The sequence below is a fragment of the Urocampus carinirostris genome, chromosome 17, assembly GCF_059441175.1.
Source record: "Urocampus carinirostris isolate Australia breed hairy pipefish chromosome 17, RoL_Ucar_1.0, whole genome shotgun sequence".
Classification (NCBI taxonomy): domain Eukaryota; kingdom Metazoa; phylum Chordata; class Actinopteri; order Syngnathiformes; family Syngnathidae; genus Urocampus; species Urocampus carinirostris.
Window position 1 is genome coordinate 3,332,501 of NC_142365.1, and position 22,720 is coordinate 3,355,220.

General features: G+C 42.6%; 1 protein-coding gene across 1 annotated transcript in view; it reads left to right on the plus strand.

Annotated features, from left to right (window-relative positions):
• LOC148348961 (periostin-like) overlaps positions 1-22,720 on the plus strand; it is a 40,423-nt gene that overhangs the window by 3,168 nt on the left and 14,535 nt on the right. The window contains exons 3-13 of the mRNA XM_088320635.1: positions 2,133-2,197; positions 4,416-4,573; positions 4,758-4,922; positions 7,228-7,374; positions 8,906-9,047; positions 12,718-12,930; positions 13,970-14,104; positions 15,202-15,350; positions 18,219-18,355; positions 18,415-18,545; positions 18,622-18,752. Of these exons, the coding sequence (XP_088176761.1) occupies positions 2,133-2,197; positions 4,416-4,573; positions 4,758-4,922; positions 7,228-7,374; positions 8,906-9,047; positions 12,718-12,930; positions 13,970-14,104; positions 15,202-15,350; positions 18,219-18,355; positions 18,415-18,545; positions 18,622-18,752 (1,573 nt within the window). The remainder of the gene's footprint in view (positions 1-2,132; positions 2,198-4,415; positions 4,574-4,757; positions 4,923-7,227; positions 7,375-8,905; positions 9,048-12,717; positions 12,931-13,969; positions 14,105-15,201; positions 15,351-18,218; positions 18,356-18,414; positions 18,546-18,621; positions 18,753-22,720) is intronic.

Here is a 22,720-nt window from a genome sequence, read left to right on the forward strand (position 1 = left end):
AATAGATAAAGAGAGGAATAAAGACATAGATATATGAAATGCCAAATCCTTCAACTTTTTTTCATTTTTCAACTGGCGGTGGCCACAAAGTGTGAAGCATGGTGTCGCAAGGATCACTGTCTTTTGATCTTAGCGCCTTTTGTGTGTCCTGTAGTTCCACCCCAAACCAGAAAAGAGAGAGAGAGAGAGAGAGAAAGAGGGAAAGAGAAAACAAAGAGAGAGAGAGAGAGCAGGAGAAAGTTTTTCTCTCTTTTTTTTCTTAGCGTGTATTAAATTCCCGCACATGTGGCGCACATCTGTTTGCCCGGCTGATGACATCATCTTCCTGCCGTGCAGATGCGAGAGCGCAGTTTGCGCGTGCGCGCTTATCTCCGTGTGAAAGTGGCAAAAGTTGACACGGGTTTATTTTCCAAGCATACTTGAACACACCACAAAGCCGCTCTCGTCCAATGGGACGAGAGGGGGTCAAAATAGTGACGGAGACGCTAAGATTTGTTTGGAGTAGACGGTGTCCAACGTACGGCCTGCGGGCCGGATCGGGCTTGCCGAGGGTTTTCGCCCCACCCGCCAGGCAACACCGAAAAGCACAAGAGAAAAATGAGCTGCAGTTTTAAATAGGTCCCCAAAAGCAGACACTGCTCCCAAAGCAACTGGAGCTGTCATTCTTTCTCTCTCTCTCTCTCTCTCTCTCTCTCTCTCTCTCTCTCTCTCTCTCTCTCTCTCTCTCTCTCTCTCTCTCTCTCTCTCTCTCTCTCTCTCTCTCTCTCTCTCTCTCTCTCTCTCTCTCTCTCTCTTCTCTCTTCTCTCTCTCTCTCTCTCTCTCTCTCTCTCTCTCTTTCTCTCTCTCTCTCTTCTCTCTCTCTTCTCTCTCTCTCTTCTCTCTCTCTCTTCTCTCTCTTTCTCCAGTTCTCTTTTCTCTGTTTTCACTTTCTCGCTCATCCTCTCTTCCTTTCTTCCTCCTTTTTGTCTTTCCTTTTAAGCCTCACTCTTTCTCTCCCTTTTTTTCATTTTTCTCTCTATTTTGTTTTCTCCCCTTTTTTCTCACTTCTCTTCTTTCTCACTCTTTCTTTTTCTTGCTTGGTAGTTTTTTTCTCTATATTTTTTTCTATTCTTTCATTATCTCATTCTCTTTCTTTCTCTCTATTTTTAACTTTTTCTTTGCTTTCCTGTTTCTCTTTTTTCTTCTTTTCTTGATCTCTCCTTTTTTCTCCCTTTCTCATTTGTGTCCTCTCATGTTTTCTCTCTATTGAGTTTTCTTTCCTTTTTTCTCACTTATCTTCTTTCTCACTCTTTTTTTTTCTTGCGCGCTAGTTTTTTTTCTCTATATCTTTTTTCTATTCTTTCATTATCTCATTTTCTTTCTTTCTCTTTATTTTTAACTTTTTCTTTGCTTTCCTGTTTCTCTTTTCTCTTCTTTTCTTGATCTCTCCTTTTTTCTCCCTTTCTCATTTGTGTCCTCTCATGTTTTCTCTCTATTGAGTTTTCTCTCCTTCTTTCTCACTCTTTTTTTTTCTTGCGCGCTAGTTTTTTTTCTCTATATCTTTTTTCTATTCTGTCATTATCTCATTTTCTTTCTTTCTCTTTATTTTTAACTTTTTCTTTGCTTTCCTGTTTCTCTTTTCTCTTCTTTTCTTGATCTCTCCTTTTTTCTCCCTTTCTCATTTGTGTTCTCTCATGTTATCTCTCTATTGAGTTTTCTCTCCTCCTTTCTCACTCTTTTTTTTTCTTGCGCGCTATTTTTTTTTCTCAATATTTTTTTTCTATTCATTCATTATCTCCTTCTCTTCCTCTCTCTCTATTTTTAACTTTCTTTTTTTGCTTTTCTGCTTCTCTTTTCCCTCCTTTCTTGATCTCTCCTTTTTTCTCACTTCTCTTCTTTCTCACTCTTTCTTTTTCTTGCTTGCTAGTTTTTTTTCTCTATATTTTTTTTCTATTCTTTCATTATCTCATTCTCTTTCTCTCTCTCTTTTTTTCACACTTAAAGCATTGTAGAACTATGTGGAAATGGAGGCCCTTAGTTTCACGGAAAAGAAAGCGAAACCATTATTGCATTAAAGCTGAGGGGCATCCGGTTCTTCTTGCTCTTAACCTCCTATTTTTCTTCCATTTTTCTCTCTATCGCCCCCTTGCAGCTTGGTGGTGTACGAGTGCTGTCCTGGTTACATGAGTCTGGAAGGCATGAAGGGATGTCCTGCAGGTTGGTGTCTCAGACAATTTTTTGTCCAATCACAATCGACGAAATCCAATAAAAATAGCTCGCCGGTGTGCTGGGTCATTGTAATTTTCGAGGTAACTGGTCGACAGAGTCCGTTTAAACCAGGGGTGTCAAACATGCGGCCCGGGGGCCAGATCAGGCCCGCTAAGGGATTGAATCCGGCCCGCGAGACAACGCTCAGTGAAGCGCAAGAGAAAAACGAGCTGTAGGTTGAAATATGTCCACTTGATGTTGCCAAAGCCAGGTGCCTCGAACAAAGACACTGTACTTGTATTTATTTCTCTCTCCCTCTCTCTCTCTTTTTTTCCCCTTCCCTTTTTCTCTCTCTCGCTGTCTCTCTCTTTCACTTTCTGTGTCTCTCTTTGTTTCTCTTTGTCTCTTTCTCTCTCTCTTTGTCTTTTTACCTTATTTTGCTCTCTCTTCCATTCTTCCTTCTCTCTCTCTCTTGTCTCTCTTTCTCTCTCTCTTGCTTTCCCATTTTCTCCTTCTCCCATTCTCTCTTTCTCTCCTTCTTTTTTCTCTCCTCTCTTTCTATTTCTCTTTGGATATTTTTCTTTCTCTCTCTTTCTTTCCCCCTCTCTCATTATTTGTCTTTATCTCTTGTTTCTCACGTTTCACGTTCTCTCTCTCTCTTTTTTCTCTTTTTCTCTCTCTCTCTCCCTTTCTCACTTTCTTTGTCCCACCCTCTTTTTCTCTCTTTCGCTTTGTCTTATTTCTTTCTCTCTTTCTTTCTCTCTAATCTACTAGTCCGGCCCCCGAGGGAATGTTTGTTCTATCCTGTGGCCCCCGAGGTAAATCGAGTTTGACACCCCTGGTTTAAACTTACTTCCAATGATTGACCTGTTGATAACACAGTAGCAACATAGTAATAACGCGATTGAGCGATAGGATTGGGTACACCACCTTCCACCAGGGGGAGCCAAAAATGGAACAGGACACAGTCTAATTACCACACAACTGTCCCTATTCATCCTGACACTTTATTGCGACTGGTTTGGACATTTCTTAGTTGGTTGAGCCCATTTGTTATTGTTTGTTACTTTGTTCATTTGTATTTCATCTGCCACGCCAGGTATGCTTTTGGATTTTTTTTGCTTTCAAGGAACAAAGTAACAAACGAGTAGTTTAGAGCCTAGGTTTAGAGGTTTCAGAGTTTCTTGCTGGTTTAGACATTTTCTTAGTTGGTTGAAGCCACTTGTTATTGTTTGTTACTTTGTTCATTTTTATTTCATCTGCCACGCCAGGTATGCTTTTTGATTGTTTTTTCTTTTTGATTGTGTTTGCTTTCAAGTTTGGACATTTCATTCGTAGTTTACTCGTTTTTTACGTTGTTTCTTGTGTTGCCATTTCCGGTTTCAGTCTGTCTTGCTGGTTTGGACATTTTCATTTTCTTAGCTGGTTTGGACATTTTCTTAGCTGGTTGAGCCCACTTGTTATTGTTTGTTACTTTGCTCATTTGTATTTCATCTGCCATCCCAGGAATGCTTTTTGATTGTTTTTGCTTTCAAGTTTGGACATTTTGTTCGTAGTTTAGAGCCTACTCGTTTTTTACTTTGTTCCTTGCGTTTCCATTTCCGGTTTCTGTCTTTCTTGCTGGTTCTGACATTTTCTTAGTTGGTTGAGCCCACTTGTTATTGTTTGTTACTTAGCTCATTTGTATTTCATCTGCCACTCCAGGTATGCTTTTGGTTGTTTTTTGTTTCAAGGAACAAAGCAACAAACAAGTAGTTTAGAGCCTACTCGTTTGTTACGTTGATCCTTGCGTTTCCATTTCCGGTTTCAGTCTTTCTTGCTGGTTTGGAGATTTTCCTAGTTGGATGAGCCCACTTGTTATTGTTTATTACTTTGTTCAATTGTATTTCATCTGCCACATCAGGTATGCTTTTTGATTGTTTTTGGTTTCATGGAACAAAGTAACAAACGAGTAGTTTAGAGCCTACTTGTTTGTAACTTTGTTCCTTGCGTTTGCATTTCCGGTTTCAGTCTTTCTTGCTGGTTTAGGCATTTTCTTAGTTAGTTGAGCCCACTTGTTATTGTTTGTTACTTTGTTCATTTTTATTTCATCTGCCACATCAGGTATGAAAATATAAATATCAATGAAAGATTTTGAAACTTGGGGCCTAAAACATGTGACCCAAAAGGTTTTTCCGTTGAAATCCGCAAATCCTTTTTCGCTATGTGTTGTTAATTTCTTGAATAGTGTCTCCCATTGACCACGTGTACGGCACACTGGGTCTGGTGAAAGCACGCCTGACGCAAGAGTACGCCGATATCTCCAAGCTGAGGGAGGAGATTGAGGGCAGTGGATCCTTCACCATGTTCGCACCCAGCAACGATGCCTGGGACCAGCTCGACGCTGTGAGTACACTGTGGGGAAACCTCCATAATCGTGGTCAAGGTTATGTTGGAACCACAGGGACCTCCAGGAAGGAACCTGAACCTGACGTGATCTTTAACTTCTGGTGCTTGAAATAAGCAGTCCAAAACAAACTCGACAAAGTTCCCCAGAGCAACTCAAGCGACCGAGACCTGATTTTTGCAGAGCGTACGCTCGGCGCTGGCGAGCAACGTCAACAACGAGCTGTACAACGCCCTTCGCTTCCACATGGTCAACTCTCGCCTGCTGACCAAGGACATGAAGGACGGCCTGAGCGTCACGTCCATGTACGAGGGCTTAGGACTCTACATCAATCACTACGCAAACGGGGTGAGCAGACATCAGGTCTAGGTCACAATCTTTTTAATCTTATCCCCGGAGCCATTACCACCCTAAACACACGCCACACAAAAAACTGAAAACTCTCGCAAACACACTACCTCATTCGAACGTAAAATGGTACTCATGTCCAGTGTTCTCTCTAAGCTGCGCGCGTGCTCGCCCATTTTCAGCGCACAAGAAAATCTAGCCAGCGCACAAAAATCAGGGCTCAAAAATACTAATTAAGAAGCGACTTAAGTCAAAGTTACAGTGCATGAAGGTCAAAATAGACGGGTTCCCCTGACGTTGTGTCCTAAATGCGGTATTTGGAAGTCAATGTCGAAGTAGAACGAAGTTGAGTAAAGTTAGTAGAGTTTGACAAGAACCGGCTTCTTCGGCTCGTCTCGCTAAAAGGAACCGGCTCTTTCGGGTCCTCAACGGCTCTTCGGGTTGGTTTTGCTTCTTTCATCCCAACATGACCAAATATGATGTAAAACTATGCACAAAATGACTTAAAGGAAGGGGGGAATAGAACAAAAAAGAAAAAAATTCCAAAATGAAAAAGTAGTGAAAATCTAAGAAAAAAAAGAAACAAAAGGAAGAGAAAAAAAGAAAGAAAAATTTAGAAAAAAGTAAAAAAAAAGAAAAGAAAGACATGTAGGAAAAAAGTAAATAGAGAACAAAAAGAAAAAAGTAACAGCTCGGAAAAAATAAACACAAAGTGTTTTTTTTTTAAAGGAATTTTAAAAAAAAAGTAGAAAAAAACAGGGAAAAAAGAAGAAAAAGTTTGTGTTGCATTCAAATCATTTCCAATTCTATCAAGTGAATCTTGTTGCCAACATTGTACTTCCACTAAAAATGTGATTAAGTGCAGTTCTGTATCGTACAACCGACGAAATAAGCCCCCAAAAATGTTAATATTATGCGACAAAATATATCAGGAAGTAAAAAGAAATGGATATCTTGTACATGCAATAGTACATGAGTCAATTCATTTAAAAGAGAAAAATAATTTTGCATTGACGGAAACTCAGCAAAATGTAACGTGATGTCAAGTTTTGGACATGTTTGATAATGATTCAGTCGCCACACTTGGGATTGCTGTTGCTCACTGTTGTTTCAAGCGTTGCTCACCGACTTTGTGAGAACGCTCAGACCCCTGCAAAATCACAGGGAACATTGCTCATGTCTATGTTTCTTGCACAATGATGTTTACTGCTCACCTTGCACAATGTTGACTATTTTTTTGCACTATGATTATTTTTGCACCAAATGCATATTGCACAACCCTTACGATACCAACTGTATGTAACATCCCACATGCCGTCATTTCTTTGTGTAAATATTGTGTAAACTATAACCTTATCCTCCTTGTTTTATAACCAGGGTTGGGTAGGGTTACTTGAACTGGATTACTTTCAATGACTTTTGGATGACTCCAATACCAAATATGCTCATAAAAGACAAAAGAAACTAAATAGGAATAAAATGATGACTCACAACACGTGGTAAGCTTTCTCTCCTGGCTTTGATCTCCGGCAAAACTAACTTCAAATGTGACAGAAACAAAATGAAAATAAATGCAAACAGCTTGCCAACATCATTTTTGCCGTTCCATGTATTCCTGCACAAAATTGAGTCATTTTATTCCTATTTCGTTTCTTTTGTCTTTCATTAGCATATTTTGTATTGGAGTAATCCAAAAGTCATTGAAAGTAATCCAGTTAAAGTAACCCTACCCAACCCTGGTTACAAAATGGGTTACCATATTGTGACAACGAAATTGGGCATGACACTCCAGTTTCACACATTCACAGTGAGGTAAATAAACCAAGAAGATAAGGAACAGAGAAGAAAAGGTTATAAACAGGGTTGGGTAGGATTAGGGTTAGGGTTAGAAACTAAATCTGAATAAATTAACTAAATTTTGTGCAGGCTTGGGGAGTAACGGAATACACGGAACGGCAAAAATGATGTCAGCAAGCTGTTTGCATTTATTTTCATTTTGTTTCTGTCACATTTGAAGTTAGTTTTGCCGGAGATCAAAGCCAGGAGAGAAAGCTTACCACGTGTTGTGAGTCATCATTTTATTCCTATTTAGTTTCTTTTGTCTTTTATTAGCATATTTGGTATTGGAGTCATCCAAAAGTCATTGAAAGTAATCCAGTTCAAGTAACCCTACCCAACCCTGTTTGTAACAATGACTAAAAAGGTATATTCTATATTTTATTCTATTCTATTCTATTCTTATTTCACATGCGATAAAACGTACCCGGACCGGGAGAAAAATAAAACTGTGTTCAATGGTGTGAAGGTGGTGACAGTGAACTGCGCCAGGATCGTCCACGCCAACCAAGTGGCCACCAACGGCGTGGTGCATCTCATCGACCGCGTCATCAATGCCGTCTCAAACACCATCAAAGGCGTCTTGGACGTGGAAGACCAGCTATCGTCCTTCAGTGTAAGTCAGGGTTGTCAAACTCCATTGCACAAGGGGCCAAAATTCAAAACACACTTAAGGTTGCCGGGACAACCAGGATAAATATTTATTCAACACACTTAAACAGAATGTTTTTGGAACATAAATATGAATAAAAACAGACAAGAATATTACATTCAAACCTTAAATCACTTATACAGTATTTATTATTTTGCTGTAAATAAAAATATCTTGTTAAATGATACTTAGAACATAAACAACCTAACATTAAAATAACATGCAAATTCCTTTGCTCCTATGTCAATGTCTATATTAAAAAAATACTGAAATATGCCAAAAGATTTTGCTCTCCTTAATAGATCTCCTGTCAAAAGTAGAAATATGAAAATGCTACACAAATTATTTTGTAAAAACGTCACAAGATTCTGCAAACAGGGAGCCTGATGTGCTTACCTTTGGCGCAGACGGAGTAGGGCGAGAGATGGGAGGGAGTGCTTACATTTTTTGCATAGCTCCACCCATCCCTCCCACTCACCCAATCAAATCACTTTAAGTGGTCTTACGGTGTTTTGGTGTATTTACAGTTTGTTCTGTGGATTCATCAAAAAGTATCTGAACACTGAACACAGATTATATAGTGAGCTTTTATATAAAGGATTCTTTAGCCAAAACGAGTTTTTTTCTTTGTGTGACACCTTGACTGTAAATCGTAGTGAAAACGAGATGGAGAAAAATTTGCATGCGAATAAATTTGTCTCCGAGCCATAGATTTATGATCGATAGCCTTATCTAATATTGTTACTTTTATTGTCATCGATAAATTGAAGCCAAACCATTTACAGTTTCTTCATATTGCTTACAAAGATAATCACTTAGATCATGTTTACATCTCTGTGTTTGACAGTGGATATTCTAGGTTATCATTGATGAATGAATTAATTAGCAACACTGAACATTTTGTTTCTTGTTAAAAGTCAGGATCTATTTAGTAAAAAACAAGGTCTTAGATTAGAGGGGTATTTTTACAACATTCAAAAAATTGTTTAGGTTGGAACTGTACACGGTCAGGAGGAAGAAAAATAAAAGAAACAGTCGAATGATAAAAAAAGAAACTGTAATTAATTGGGCAAATTTACATGCCAATATTACATCCATCCATTATCCGCACCGCTTATCCTTAGTAGGGTTGCGGGGGTGCTGGAGCCCATCACCATCATTACATGATAAAAAAAACATGAAAGGAAAAAAACCTTCCGAGTAAAGTTCCTTGTTTGGCTCGCGAACCATAGGTTCCAGACCCCTGGTATATAGTATAGTATACATCATATATGAAGGAATAGGTACAGTGACTAAAACTTCAGAACATGATGTCCAGGGATGAGACGGCGTTGTTCATATTGACGGGCCATTCATAACAATAATGTAGAATAGTCGTGCGGGCCGGATATGATTACACGGCGGGCCGGATGTGGCCCGCGGGCCGAGAGTTTGACACATGTGGTGTAAGTGATGCTAAACAATTAGCTTCTTAAGATAACCTTTGCACCATCAGATGGCTGCTTTGGCCTCAGGGATGATGGACAAGCTGGACCAGCCGGGACACTACACCCTGTTTGCGCCCACTAACGCCGCATTCAACCGGTTGGGGCCAGGCTATCTGGAACGCCTCATGGGGGACAAAGATGTCATGGCAGGTATGACATCGCATCTTGGCTTCAGAAGGTTCACGCAGATTGTCTTAGAGTTTATGGAATAAAGTCAATAGACCATGACAGGAATGACTGAAAACTAAAAAAATGACGGTTTAGGGTTGCGACAATAAAACCGGCATTTGCTTTGTTTACAGTTCATTCAGTATAGCCAGACCTGGGCACTCCGGTCCTGGAGGGCCATACGTCCTGCCAGATTTTGAAGTTTGCTCTTCTTTAACTCCGTTGATACAAATTATAACCTCGTTAGCAAGCTAGCAAGTGCTCGTTAACGATACTGGTGATTGGAATCACCTGTATTGGATCAGAGAAACCTCAAAAATCATGCAGAACATGCGGCCCTCCAGGACCGGAGTGCCCAGGTCTGCAGTATACTATATATAGGTGCAGTGTTCTGGTTTCCCCGCGTCCCTGCGTCCTAGACACATGATTTTTGCTGGGGACGCATAGTATCAAATCAATGTGCGTCCCCGGGACGCAACTTTTTTGACACAAAATTGTCATTATTACCCGATTACTTTTTTTTTTTTTAACACAGATTTACCGTACTCCAAACTTTTCGTCAGGCAGATCCGCCATTGTTGTTTTGGTCTCGCGCCGATCTCGGCAAACGAGATCTCGTTGCTTCGAGATGACGTCATTGTTTTGGTGGCGGTTGTCGAGTGAAAGAGAAGTATGCCTCCGAAAAAACAGTTGGTATTAGGTTCAAATCAACAAAAAAATTGGTCATTTCTTCAGTGTCGGTAATAAGTCGAGACAGAACACAGAAAGTGGTAACAAGGGCAATAATTCCGGCACGAAAAAACGGCGGAGAAATTCTTCGGAAGATCGCGGAGGCAAGGAAAACACGTGTGTTGAAGCCAACGATTCGACAAAAGAAAACAAACAAAAGGATACTCCTAGCAAGAACTTTTCCGCCAAAATGGACTCAATTATATTCCTGGTTACGCTATGAGGAGGATGATAATGGATTGGACCTTGAGAAGGCATTACAACTGTGGCGGGACAGCAAACCACAAAGAATATATGAACTGAAAAATCTGAAGTGATAACTGCTTTGTATTACCAATTAACTGTGATGATAAAAACTACATGAATATATAGATTTATATTATGGATTTGTCGCCGATTTACAATGTCAACCTCGATAAGACTAAATTTTGGGGACCCGTAGATCTCTGTTGGGCCCCATAGATTTTTGAGCATGCCAGTCCTCGGGACCCATCACTTTTTACAGCTAAAATGAAAACTGTAGGTGTCAATCAACGGGTGACTCAATTGCAGTTGAGCTCATTTTTATGTTGTAAAATTTAACCTTGCATTGATCCACTCTAAGGGTTAGCGCGTGTGCGAAACAGTTCTAAGGTCTTGGGAACCTCCTGTGTGGGTTCAAATCCAGCTCCAGACTTCCTGTGCGGAGTTTGTATGTTCTCCCCGTGCTTGCGTGGGTTTCCCCCGGGCACTCCGGTTTCCTCCCACGTTCCAAAAACATGCATTTCAGGTGAATTGTCCGGTCCAAATTGTCCCTAGGTGTGAATGGGCGAATGAGTAGTCTGTCCCTGTGTGCCCTGCGATTGGCTGGCAACCAGTTCAGGGTGTCCCCTGCCCACTGCCCAAAGATGGCTGGGACGGGCTCCAGCCCCCCCGCGACCCTGATGAGGATAAGCGGTACGGCTGATGAGATGAGATGAGAATTTAACCTTGCATTGATCCACTTTACTCTCCATTTTTCTCCCACCATTCAGAGTGAGAAACACCGAAACCCCACTACAGACCTCTCAGGATTGGGTTTCAACACCAACAATTACAGATTGTTTTCTTGCTTTGGGTTTTTTCACCGTGTAACGCAGTCCACGAAGGGAAACAAACATGGAGATTTACGACTTCCGCTGTGGCAGTCCACCAAAAAACGTATTCACACAGTTGTCGGCCTTCCAGGAAGCACAGGGTCGGGATCAGTGTTCCCCATGAGTCACGTCCTCTGCGGACCGTTCGGTCACATTTGGCCCGAAAGCCGCTTTGGACCTGGATGTGATTTTCATGACTTGAGCAGCACTATTCTGGCATTGACTATTAAAATATTTCAAAGGCGTTTTGTGTCACAAGCCAGAGACGGAGACAGGACCCCATAGCGGTCGTTTAACTCAGTTTTATTAAAAAAAAGAGAGCAGTGCTTGCTTCCACGATCCGATGATCGTTGGACACGAGTAGCTGATGGCAGGAACGCGGAAGTGGAACTCCTGCGTCGAGCAAGGATAGTCGAGGGCGGTAGGAAAGCTGGTCGGTAGCCGGGACAGGGGAGCAAGGGCGGTAATCGAGTCCAGAAAAAAGGTCGGCAACAAGTATCAGGCAGGAAACAGGTCGATGGCCGAGACGGAAGAGCAGGGCAAAAACGGGTCCAGAAACTGGTCGGCAACGGGAAACAGGCAGGAGAAAACAGTGGGAGATTGTCGGAGGGTATGGTGCTTGCCTAGCAAAAGCGTAGGTTCCCAGGACGGTCTGAAGGCTTCCTCTTGGAAGCCAGGGGTTTAAAAAGAGTCAATGAGCCAATCAGTGCTCAGGGCTGTTGGTGCCAACGGGGTCATTCGCATGTGCCCCGAATCAGCAATCATGACATTTTGCTGTCCATATTTTACCACTTATCCACTTATAGAACATACCAGAACATTCTTCCCAATGCTTAGGGTTGTTCATCGATTCGATGATGACCATCTTCTTTTATTTGTGAGTCTGCTGATGTTTGAACAGTCGGATCCTGGATTGTGGTCGGAGACTCAGGTAAAAGAGGATACCTGCGCAATGATGGTTTTTAAAGTGGCGTAAGGGGTGCGCTTTCCCCAACACCACTATTTTGATTGTAAAGAAGATGGTTCCAGTGGCAAGGGAGACCCTAGACGACCGGCATCTTCCTACAACTGCAGGCGGCTGCCGGGATCCAGGTCTGTAGGAAACCGTCTCAAAGCGTGCCGCCACCAACTTTTGGGATCACTCTTAGTCTGGACTCTACCCTTCGACCTGTTCGGCTTGGGTAACCCTACCAGGAGTACGAGACTCCCGCCGACATAGCTCTAGGGGTCATGGAGACGCACGAAGTGCCCCACCACGATAAGGTGGTGATCCGTCGGGACACAATATACTCACTGAGCAACCCTACCAACCTCTACCAGTCAACTGAAATCCTACCCACTTGTTCATCAGTCTAATGGACTAAACCTACCTAGAGACCAGCCGCCAAGCTTACCAACCAACCGAACAAAACAACCGACCCAACCGGTCGAGTTAACCAACCCTACCAATCGATTGTCCAACGGCGATGTCTGGAATTAACCAAAACAACACCGAGCGTTCCTACGTCATCAGGACCTTGTTCTCAAAATATCGCCTGCCGTCCTCCCTCAGAGTCCTGTTATCAACAGAAATAGACAAAATATTCTGTCATTGAACTATAGCGTACTCTGTGAAAATCTTCATTGCACTCAGTAAATGTAACTTGTATTCAATCGTATAAAATCCTTTATAGTCAAATGTATAAAATCCTTCAGGATCTAATGGATGCCTGCCCTTACATACCTGTATTTTGACTATCCAACAGACCCCAGGGACCAACCTAATTAGATCTACCTTCTAATTGACCTATCCCTCATCTGTCCCACAGCCCTTGTGAACTACCACCTGCTGAAGAGTGCCCAATGCTCGGAAGCCATCATGGCAGGATCGGTGTATGAGACGGAGGAGGGCAGCAATGTTGAAATCGGCTGCGACGGCGACAGTTTGACGGTCAACGGCATCAAGATGGTGCTGAAGAAGGACATCGTTACTACCAACGGCGTCATCCATCTCATCGATCAGGTTCTGGTGCCGAATTCAGGTAACAACTAATGACTCCACTGTCACAAGCCAGAGACGGGGACAGGACCCAATAGCGTTCGTTTAACTCTGTTTTATTGAAAAAAGAGAGCAGTGCTTGCTTCCACGACACGGGCGGCTGATGGCAGGAACGCGCAAGTGGCACTTCCGTGTCGAGCGGGGATAGTCGTGGGTGGCAGGAAAGCTGGTCGGTAACGGGGACAGGGGAGCAAGGGCGGTAAAAAGGTCGGCAACAAGCATCAGGCAGAAAACAGGGCAAAACAGGTCGTGGTCAGCAACAGGTATCAGGCAGGAAACAGGGCAAAACAGGTCGTGGTCAGCAACAGGTATCAGGCAGGAAACAGGGCAAAACAGGTCGATGGCCGGGAAAGAAGAGCAGGGCAGAAACGGGTCCAGAAACAGGTCGGCAACAGGTAATCAGGCAGGAGAAAACAGTGAAGGAGATTGTCGGAGGGTACGGTGCTTGCCTAGCAAAAGCGTAGGTTCGCAGGACGGTCTGACGCCGGTAACAAGGAGCCGGAGGGGTTTAAAAAGTGGCAAGGAGCCAATCAGCGACCAGGGCTGTTGTATTCATGACTTCCACTACTATATATTTTCCATTTTTTTTTTATCTACTCGCCTTGCATACCACAACCTTAATTAATTCAAGTCAAGTCAAGTCAGGTCAAATTGATTTATATAGCCCTTAATCACAAAAATGTCTCAAAGGACTGCACAGGATTACATTGACACAATGACCTGATCTTAAACCAACATGCGGGCAAGGAACAACTCAAAACCTCAGCGTGAGGATAAAGAGAAACCTTGAGAAGGGTCCTTCCCATCTCTGCCAGCTGGTCCATGCAGGCGTTCACATGCTTCAGGTCAAACGCTGGTCCGCTCACTCATCTCAAATCGTCCTTCTCCTTCGTATCACCAATCGATAGAATAGTCATGGGATTTTTTTTACACATTATTTCCTGATTTGTTAGTGTTAAAAATATCTTTGGAACCATTGATTGGCTACTCTGATATCAGTGCCTATGTCATGTGTATTTTAGCTAAAGAAGTGATGGAACTGATGGGCACAAGCCAGAGTACCTTCAAAGACATGGTGTCACAACTCGGGTTAGCCTCCGCCTTGGGTCCTAAGACGGAGTACACGCTCCTCGCCCCCCTCAACTCTGCTTTTACCAGTAAGTCTGATTCCTGGTTTTAGCAGGCTTAGTTTGAGCCATTATGGAGATCATGGTAGATCAACAAAAACGTCTCAGGAGTCCTAATTCAGCATGCCGAAAGGACACAGTAAGTCTGCCCATGCTGGCAAGCTTGCAGTTACAGTGGAACCTCGGTTCTCGACCATAATCCGTTGCAGAACCCTGTTCGAGAACCGATTTGTTCGATCACCGAAATCAATTTTCCCATTAAAACTAATGTAAATCGTTTTAATCCGTTCCAACACCCTGAATGTTTACCATGAATGTAAACATGAAGCTAACCCAGGCTAATCGTACGTTCGCGTTATCGTAATCTTCAGTACGAAAGATTACGCTAACGTGAACGTGTAAAAATAAAAAAATCAGGTCGTTTACAAGTCATTTAGCACCCGGGTCTCTACAACAAGTGGCTAGTGCTTCATTGGAAAGGGGGCTCCGTTCCAACACCCTGAATTTTGGGCTCAGCTCCAACACCCTGAATGTTTACCTGAATGTTTAACGTAAACATAAAGCTAACCCAGGCTAATCGTACGTTCGCGTTATCGTAATCTTCAGTACGAAAGATTACGCTAACGTGAATGTGTAAAAATAAAAAAAAAGGATAAAGAAAAGAATTATGAATAGGATTTCCTACCTTTGTGGTGGTCAGCAGAAGGCGCAGGTGGACGGTGGGGTATTTCCTAGCTGACTTTCTTCGGAGGCATAATTAGGGGCTAAAACACTTGGTACACCTATATTAAAAGCGAAAGCAAAAGGACAGTCGGTGACGCGAAGAGCCATCTCCACCCGTACGCCGCTCAGCATGGCACCCTAGCGCATTACCGGCGTTCGAACTCCGATTTTTTGACCGAACGGCGAAGCAAGAATTTCTCAAAATCTTCGGTCGAACTCCGATTTGTTCGAACTGAGAGGCGTCCCAAAACCCAGGATCCACTGTAACTTCAAAAGATCAGAGCTTTCATGTGGAACAATGATTCAGGTCTTGACATCCCAATTTTCCACAGTTTCCTAGCATCGAATGCTAAAAAGAATGGCGTGAGTTCATTCATCTGACGCTTCCCGATTACGTCTTTCAGCTGAGGTGATGGCGACCGACCAGACAGTGCTGAAGTACCTTCTGGAAAACCACATCTTGAAGCTGAAGGTCACCCTCAACCAGCTCTACAACGGCCAGCTGCTGGAGACGCTGGCTGGAAAGCTTCTTCGAGTCTTCATCTACCGCACGGTGAGCTCCCATTGGATAAGAGTTGCTTGAGAATAGACACCAAAGAAAATCAAGATGCCAAATTCTTGGTAGATTTAATAATACCTTGGAAGGTGATAGTTAGATCGGGATCCCATCTTGTTTTTTTCTACTTTTTTTTTTAATTCCTTTAAAAAAAATCTCATTGTGTTTAGTTTTTCCAAGCTGTTACTTTTTTCTTTTTGTTCTCTATTTACGTTTTTCCTACGTTTCTTTCTTTTCTTTATTTCTGTCTTTTTTTCAATATTTTTCTTTCTTTTTTTTCTTCTTCCTTTTGTTTCTTTTTTTCTCAGCTTTTCACTACTTATTCATTTTGGTATTTTTTTCTTTTTTGTTCTATTCCCCCCTTCCTTTAAATCATTTTGTGCATAATCTCATCTCATCTCATCAACTGCACCGCTTATCCTCAGTAGGGTCGCGGGGGTGCTGAAGCCAATCCCAGCAATCATCGGGCAATGGGCAGGGGACACCCTGAACTGGTTGCCAGCCAATTACAGGGCACACGGGGACAGACAACTCACTCGCTCATTCACACCTAGGGACAATTTGGACCGGCCAATTCACCTGAAATGCATGTCTTTGGAATGTGGGAGGAAACCGGAGTGCCCGGAGGAAACCCACGCAAGCACGGGGAGAACATACAAACTCCGCACAGGGAGTCTGAAGCTGGATTTGAACCCACGACAGGTTCCCATGACCTCAGAACTGTGCCGCACACGCGCTAACCACTGCGCCGCCGTGCTGCCATTTTGTGCATTACATAATATTTGGTCATGTTGGGATTAAAGAAGCTAAAACAACCTGAAGAGCCGTTTAGGACCCGAAAGAGCCGGTTCCTTTTAGTGAGTCGAGCCGAAGAAGCCGGTTCTCGAAAAACTTTACTCAACTTGGGGCGGCAGTAGCTCAGGAGTTAGAGTGCTCGTCTTGGGATCAAGGGATCCCAGTTCGAACCCCGGTTTGTCCGTGTTACATGTCAAAGTGTCCTTGGGTAAGACACTGAACCCTAAATACCCCCAATCAGCAGGTTAGCGTCTTACATGGCTGCAATACAAGGCCGCTATTGGGAAATGTGAAGCACACTGTAAAGCGCTTTGGGAAGCCATTGACTTGAAAAGCGCTATAGAAATGCAGATCATTTCATTTCATTTAACTTCGTTCTACGTCGACTCGAGTTCAAAATACCGCGTTTAGGTCACAACGTCGGGGGAACCCGTGTATTTTGACCTTCAGGCACTGTCACTTTGACTTGAGTCGCTTCTTAATGAGTAATTTTGAGCCCTGATTTTTGTGCGCTGGCTAGATTTTCTTGTGCCCTGAGAATGTGCGAGCAGTGTGCGATTGCGCACGTGCACAACTTAGCAGACTTTTGCAAACAAAAAAAAAAATCGGTCCAGGCCAGGAACCACTTTCCAAGAAAACCTCAAAATGTGAACACCTGATAAAAGTTTGGAGTTCCTAATAGAATTTACCATCGAGTCATGTTGATTTGTGACGCCGCTAATCGCAATAAGTCTCAAATGTCACAAGCCAGAAACAGAGACAGGACCCAGTAGCGTTCGTTTATTCAGTTTTATTGAGAAAGAGAGCAGTGCTTGCTTCCACGATCCGATGATTGACGGACACGGGTAGCAGGTGGCAGGCAGGGGAAGTGGTACTTCCGCGTCGAGCGAGGATAATTGTAGGCAGCAGGGATACTGGTCGATAGCCGGGACGGGAGAGCAACGGCGGTATCGAGTCCAGAAAAGAGGTCGGCAACAGGTATCACGCAGGAAACAGGGCAAAGCAGGTCTATGGTCGGGATGGAAGAGCAGGGCAGAAACGGGCCCGGAAACAGAGCAAAACAGGTCGATGGTCGGGATGGAAGAGCAGGGCAGAAACAGTTCCGGAAACAGGTCGGCAACAGGTACCAGGCAGGAGGAAACAGGGCAGGAAAATGTCGGAAGGTATGGAGCTTGCCTAGCTGAGAGCATATGTTCGCTAACGGTCTGACAGCTTCCTCTTGGAAGCCGGGGGTTTAAAAAGAGTCTTTGAACCAATCAGCGCTCAGGGCTGTTGACAACAGCTCCTGAAATCTTACTTAACTCTAATCTTATTTTCGAAACCTGCATTCGGAATGGCGCAACCTGTCATTGAACTATAGCCTACTCGGGGAAAATCTTCATTGCACTCAATAAATGTAACTCGTATTCAATCGTATAAAATCCTTTATAGTCAAATATATAAAATCCTTCAATACGTTTCAGAATCCGTAAAATCAGGCTTTATAGCAGGGTTTTGAAAATAAGATTAGAGTTAAGTAAGATTTCAAGAGCTGTTATCGACAGAACGAGACAAAATATTCTGCATTCGGAATGGCGTGACCTGTCATTGAACTAAAGCCTGCTCGGTGAAAATCTTCATTGCACTCAATAAATGTTACTCGTATTCATTCATCTATCCATTATCTGCACCGCTTATCCTCAGTAGGGTCGTGGGGGTGCTGGAGCCCATCCCAGCCATCTCCGGGCAGTGGGCAGGGGACACCCTGAACTGGTTGCCAGCCAGTTTCAGGACACACAGGGACAGACAATTCGCTCGCTCATTCACACCTAGGGACAATTTGGACAGGACAATTGACCTGACATGCATGTTTTTGGAATATGGGAGGAAACCCGGAGTGCCCGGAGAAAACCCATGCAAGCAAGGGGAGAACATGCAAACTCCACACAGTTAGGTTGGTAGCTTGATTTGAACCCATGACCTCAGAACTGTGCCGTTCACGCGCTAACCACTATTCAATCGTATAAAATCCTTTATAGTCAATTGTATAAAATCCTTCAGAATCTAAAATCTAGACCTGCCACTGTTTAGGCGGTGTGCATCGAGAACGCCTGCATGGTCCGCGGTAGCAAGCAAGGCAGCAACGGCATTCTTCACCTCATCAGGACCATCATCAGACCTTCCCAGAAGACCACCTACGACATCCTGAAGGCCGACGGACGCTTCAAGTAAGGACGGAAACCGGTCGGGTTTTGCTCTTAACCGATCCGACTTGTAAACGATCCAGGATCTTCCTGACACTAATGGAGACGGCAGATCTGACCGAGCTGCTGAGGCAGGAAGGCTCCTTCACCATTTTCGCCCCCACCGACGAAGCTTTCACGGATCTCAGCGAGGAAGACATGAAACTGCTAAGAAGTGCGTGGTACCGACCCCCTCGATTGCCGTTCTCTCCGAAAAGTCCCGATTGAAAACGGATTTGGCCGCCTGACAGGCGACTTGACGGCGCTGCGGACAATCCTGCTCTATCACGTCGGCCGTGGTATTTTCATCAACGGCGGACTGGAAGGGGGCGTGACCAATCTACTGAAGACGCTGCAGGGAAAGAACCTGCAAGTTTTGTCCGTAAGTCTTTTGTTTTAAGTGTCTATTGGTTTTACGGTGGACCCAAACGCATGAAAAGGCCGGGTGCTCAAAAAACGATGGCGTCAACGGTCAAAAACAAAAATAACACCTGTGCCCAGTTCAAACCCCGGTTGGGGCCATCTGGTGGCAGAAAGAAGTAAGAGTCCCTAACACATTGTGTATTATTTAGCGCCTTCACGTACTAAAAAAATACATTCGTTAAAAAACAATATTTATTTCAATGTTGAGAAAAAAAAAACAATTAAAAAAGTATTTTATGTATATATTTATTAGTATTATTTTTTTTCAAACCACTTTCGTTTACATTTTACTAAAACGGTAAATTGATATTTTATTAAAGGTGGGGTGTATATATATATATATATATATATATATATATATATATATATATATATATATATATATATATATATATATATATATATACCATAGATAGGTACCAGATACCAAAGATTGATAGATAGATACATAGATAGATAGATACCATAGATACATAGATACCATAGATACCATAGATACCATAGATAGATAGATACATAGATACCATAGGTACCATAGATAGATAGATATCATAGATACCATTGATACGATAGATAGATATCATAGATATCATTGATAGATAGATATCATAGATACCATTGATACCATAGATAGATACCATAGATACCATAGATAGATAGATACCATAGATACGATAGATAGATAGATAGATAGATAGATAGATAGATAGATAGATAGATAGATACCATAGATATTATAGATACCATAGATACGATAAATAGATAGATAGATACCATAGTTATTATAGATACGATAAATAGATAGAAAGATAGATACCATAGATACCATAGATAGATAGATAGATAGATACATAGATACCATAGATACCATAGATAGATAGATGTCATAGATACCATTGATACCATAGATAGATAGATAGAAAGATAGATAGATACCATAGATACCATAGATAGATAGATACGATAGATACCATAGATACCATAGATAGATAGATACGATAGATACCATAGATACCATAGATAGATAGATACGATAGAAAGATAGATAGATAGATAGATGGATACCATAGATGGATACCATAGATACCATAGATACCATAGATAGATAGATAGATGGATAAATGTATCTTCTATTGTTAACCATAGAAACCTGCACTGTTTCATGTAAGGGCACAAACCCTAACCTGAAACCCTGGCTTGGAGAGGAATGGGCATCCCCAGGCTGTATTTGCCCAAGACACACCACAGGAAGTGGTACCCTAACAACCCTGGCAGTTAAGAGAAAAAAAATGACCATTTCGTTTTCAAAAAAAGAGGTATATCTTTCAAAAATGAATGATTTAATGAAATGAAACGAGTTTTTTAAAGCTGTAAGACGGTTCAAACATCCTTCATTTCAATATTATTAAATTTTTTCTCTAAAAGTTCATTTGGATTAGCCCGAAAACAAATCGACCTGCCTTTTTCACCCTTACGTCCATTTCCGAAGATTAAATGAGGCCCCCGCGTCAAGCGACAAGGCTATCGGCTGACACTTCGCGTGGGTTTCTAACAAGCAACGGAGGCAAAAAACGGACAAGGGGGAGGGGAAAGTCAGCCACGGTGCCTCCGTCCGGACTCCCGATGACGGGAAGTTCCGTCATTAGGAAAATTGGCCTGTTTTTGCCATTAGCTCTCAAAGTTACCAGGAAATGACTTCTTGATGTGAACCAAATACGGTGATAAAGAATGATTGAATGAATCAAAACTTTATTCGAACATCAAAATAAAAACAGAACAAAAAACATATATGACATAATACTGTATGTTGGAAAAGGGGGAGTAAGAAGCAAATGCTTCTATCCCCTTCCCCTTCATCTTCCCCACCAAATACACTAATGATAATAACAATAGTAATAATAATAACAGTTATGATATAAGAATAGCAACAATAACACAAATTTAACCATAGTTCTAGACCACAGGTGTCAAACAGGCGGCCCGCGGGCCAGATCAGGCCCGCTAAGGGAAAGATTCCGGCCCGCGAGACAACACTCAGAGAAGCACAAGAGAAAAACAAGCTGCAGGTTGAAATATGTCAACTTGATGTTGCCAAAGCCAGGTTCCTCTTACAAAGACACTGTACCTGTATTTATTTATCTCTCTCTCTCTTTCTCTCTTTCTCTCTTTCTCTCTTTCTCTCTTTCTCTCTCTCTCTCTTTTCCACCCCTTTTCTCCCACTCTCTGTCTCTTTCACTCTCTGTGTCTCTCTTTTTCTCTTCCTTTGTTGCTCTTTGTCTCCTTCTCTCTCTGTGTCTTTTTAACTTCTTTTGCTCTAACTTCCTTTTTTCCTTTTTCTCTCTTTTCTCTTTCTCTCTTCCTACCCTTCGCGCTCTCTTCTCTCTTTTCTCTCCTTCTGTCTTTCTATTTCTCTTTGGATTTCTTTCTTCCTCTCCCTTTCTTTTCCCCCTCACTCACAATTTTTTATCTCTTTTATTTCTCACGCTCTCTCCCTCTCTCTCTTTTTTTCTTCCTTTGTCCCTCCCTCTTTCTCTTGTTTCTTTATCCCTCTTTTTCTTTCTCTTTAATCTACTCGTCCGGCCCCCGACAGAATGTTTGTCCTATCGCGTGGCCCCCGAGGTAAAATGAGTTTGATACCCCTGTTCTAGACGCACTATTCCCAATCTCCCGCACCACTCATACCCCACCCTCCGCATCTCTGTATTCCGTCATGAATTTTTCTTTGTATCTAAACCTGAACAAGTGAATAGTTGGACATTGTCATGTAAATTGTTCCAAAGTTTGACTCCACACACAGACACACACATACTTTTCCTGGTGGTTCTCACCTTTGGGATTATAGAAGAAAATGTCCATGTGCTGGGCAGCACGGCGGCGCAGTGGTTAGCACATGTGCGGCACAGTTCATGTCTTGGGAACCTCCTGCGTTGGTTCAAATCCAGCTCCAGACTTCCTGTGCGGAGTTTGTATGTTCTCCCCAGGCTTGCGTGGGTTTCCTCCGGGCACTCCGGTTTCCTCCCACATTCCAAAGACATGCATTTCAGGTGAATTGGCCGGTCCAAATTGTCCCTAGGTGTGACTGAGCGATTGAGTTGTCTGTCCTTGTGTGCCCTGCGATTGGCTGGCATCCAGTTCAGGGTGTCCCCTGCCCACTGCCCGATGATTGCTGGGATGGGCTCCAGCACCCCCGCGACCCTCCTGAGGATAAGCGGTGCAGCTAATAAGATGAGATGAGATGTCCATGTGCCATTTTTTACAGCCTTTACGACAATCCTTTCAATGGACCAAAGTGATTCACGGTAACAACAGAGAGACAATAAGTGAACAAACAGAAAAAAACAGTAAAACACAACAGTATCGAAAAAGATCCAATTCAAGTGTACTCCTACTCAATGTTCCCTCTAAGCTGCGCATGCGCAATCGCGCACTGCCCGGATGTACTCAGTGCACAAGAAAATCTAGCCAGTTCACAAAAATCAGGGCTCGAAATTGCTAATTAAGAAGCCAATTAAGTCAAAGTGACAGTGCATGAATGTAAAAATACACGGGTTCCCCTGATGCTGTGTTCTAAATGCGGTATTTTGAAGTCAATGTCGAAGTAGAACGAAGTTGAGTAAAGTCAGTAGAGTTTTTCGAGAACCGGCTTCTTCGGCTCGGCTCACTAAATAGAACCGGCTCTTTCGGGTCCCAAACAACTCTTCAGGTGGTTTTTGCTTCTTTAATCCCTACACGACCAAATATTATGTAAAATTGTGCACAAAATGACTTAAAGGAAGGGGGGGAGAATAGAACAAAAAAGGAAAACATACCAAAATGAAAAAGTAGTAAAAGCTGAGAAAAAAAGAAACAAAAGTAAGAGAAAAAAGAAGAAAAAATCTAGAAAAAGCCAGAAAAAAAGAAAAGAAAAAAACAAAGGAAAAAAAGGAA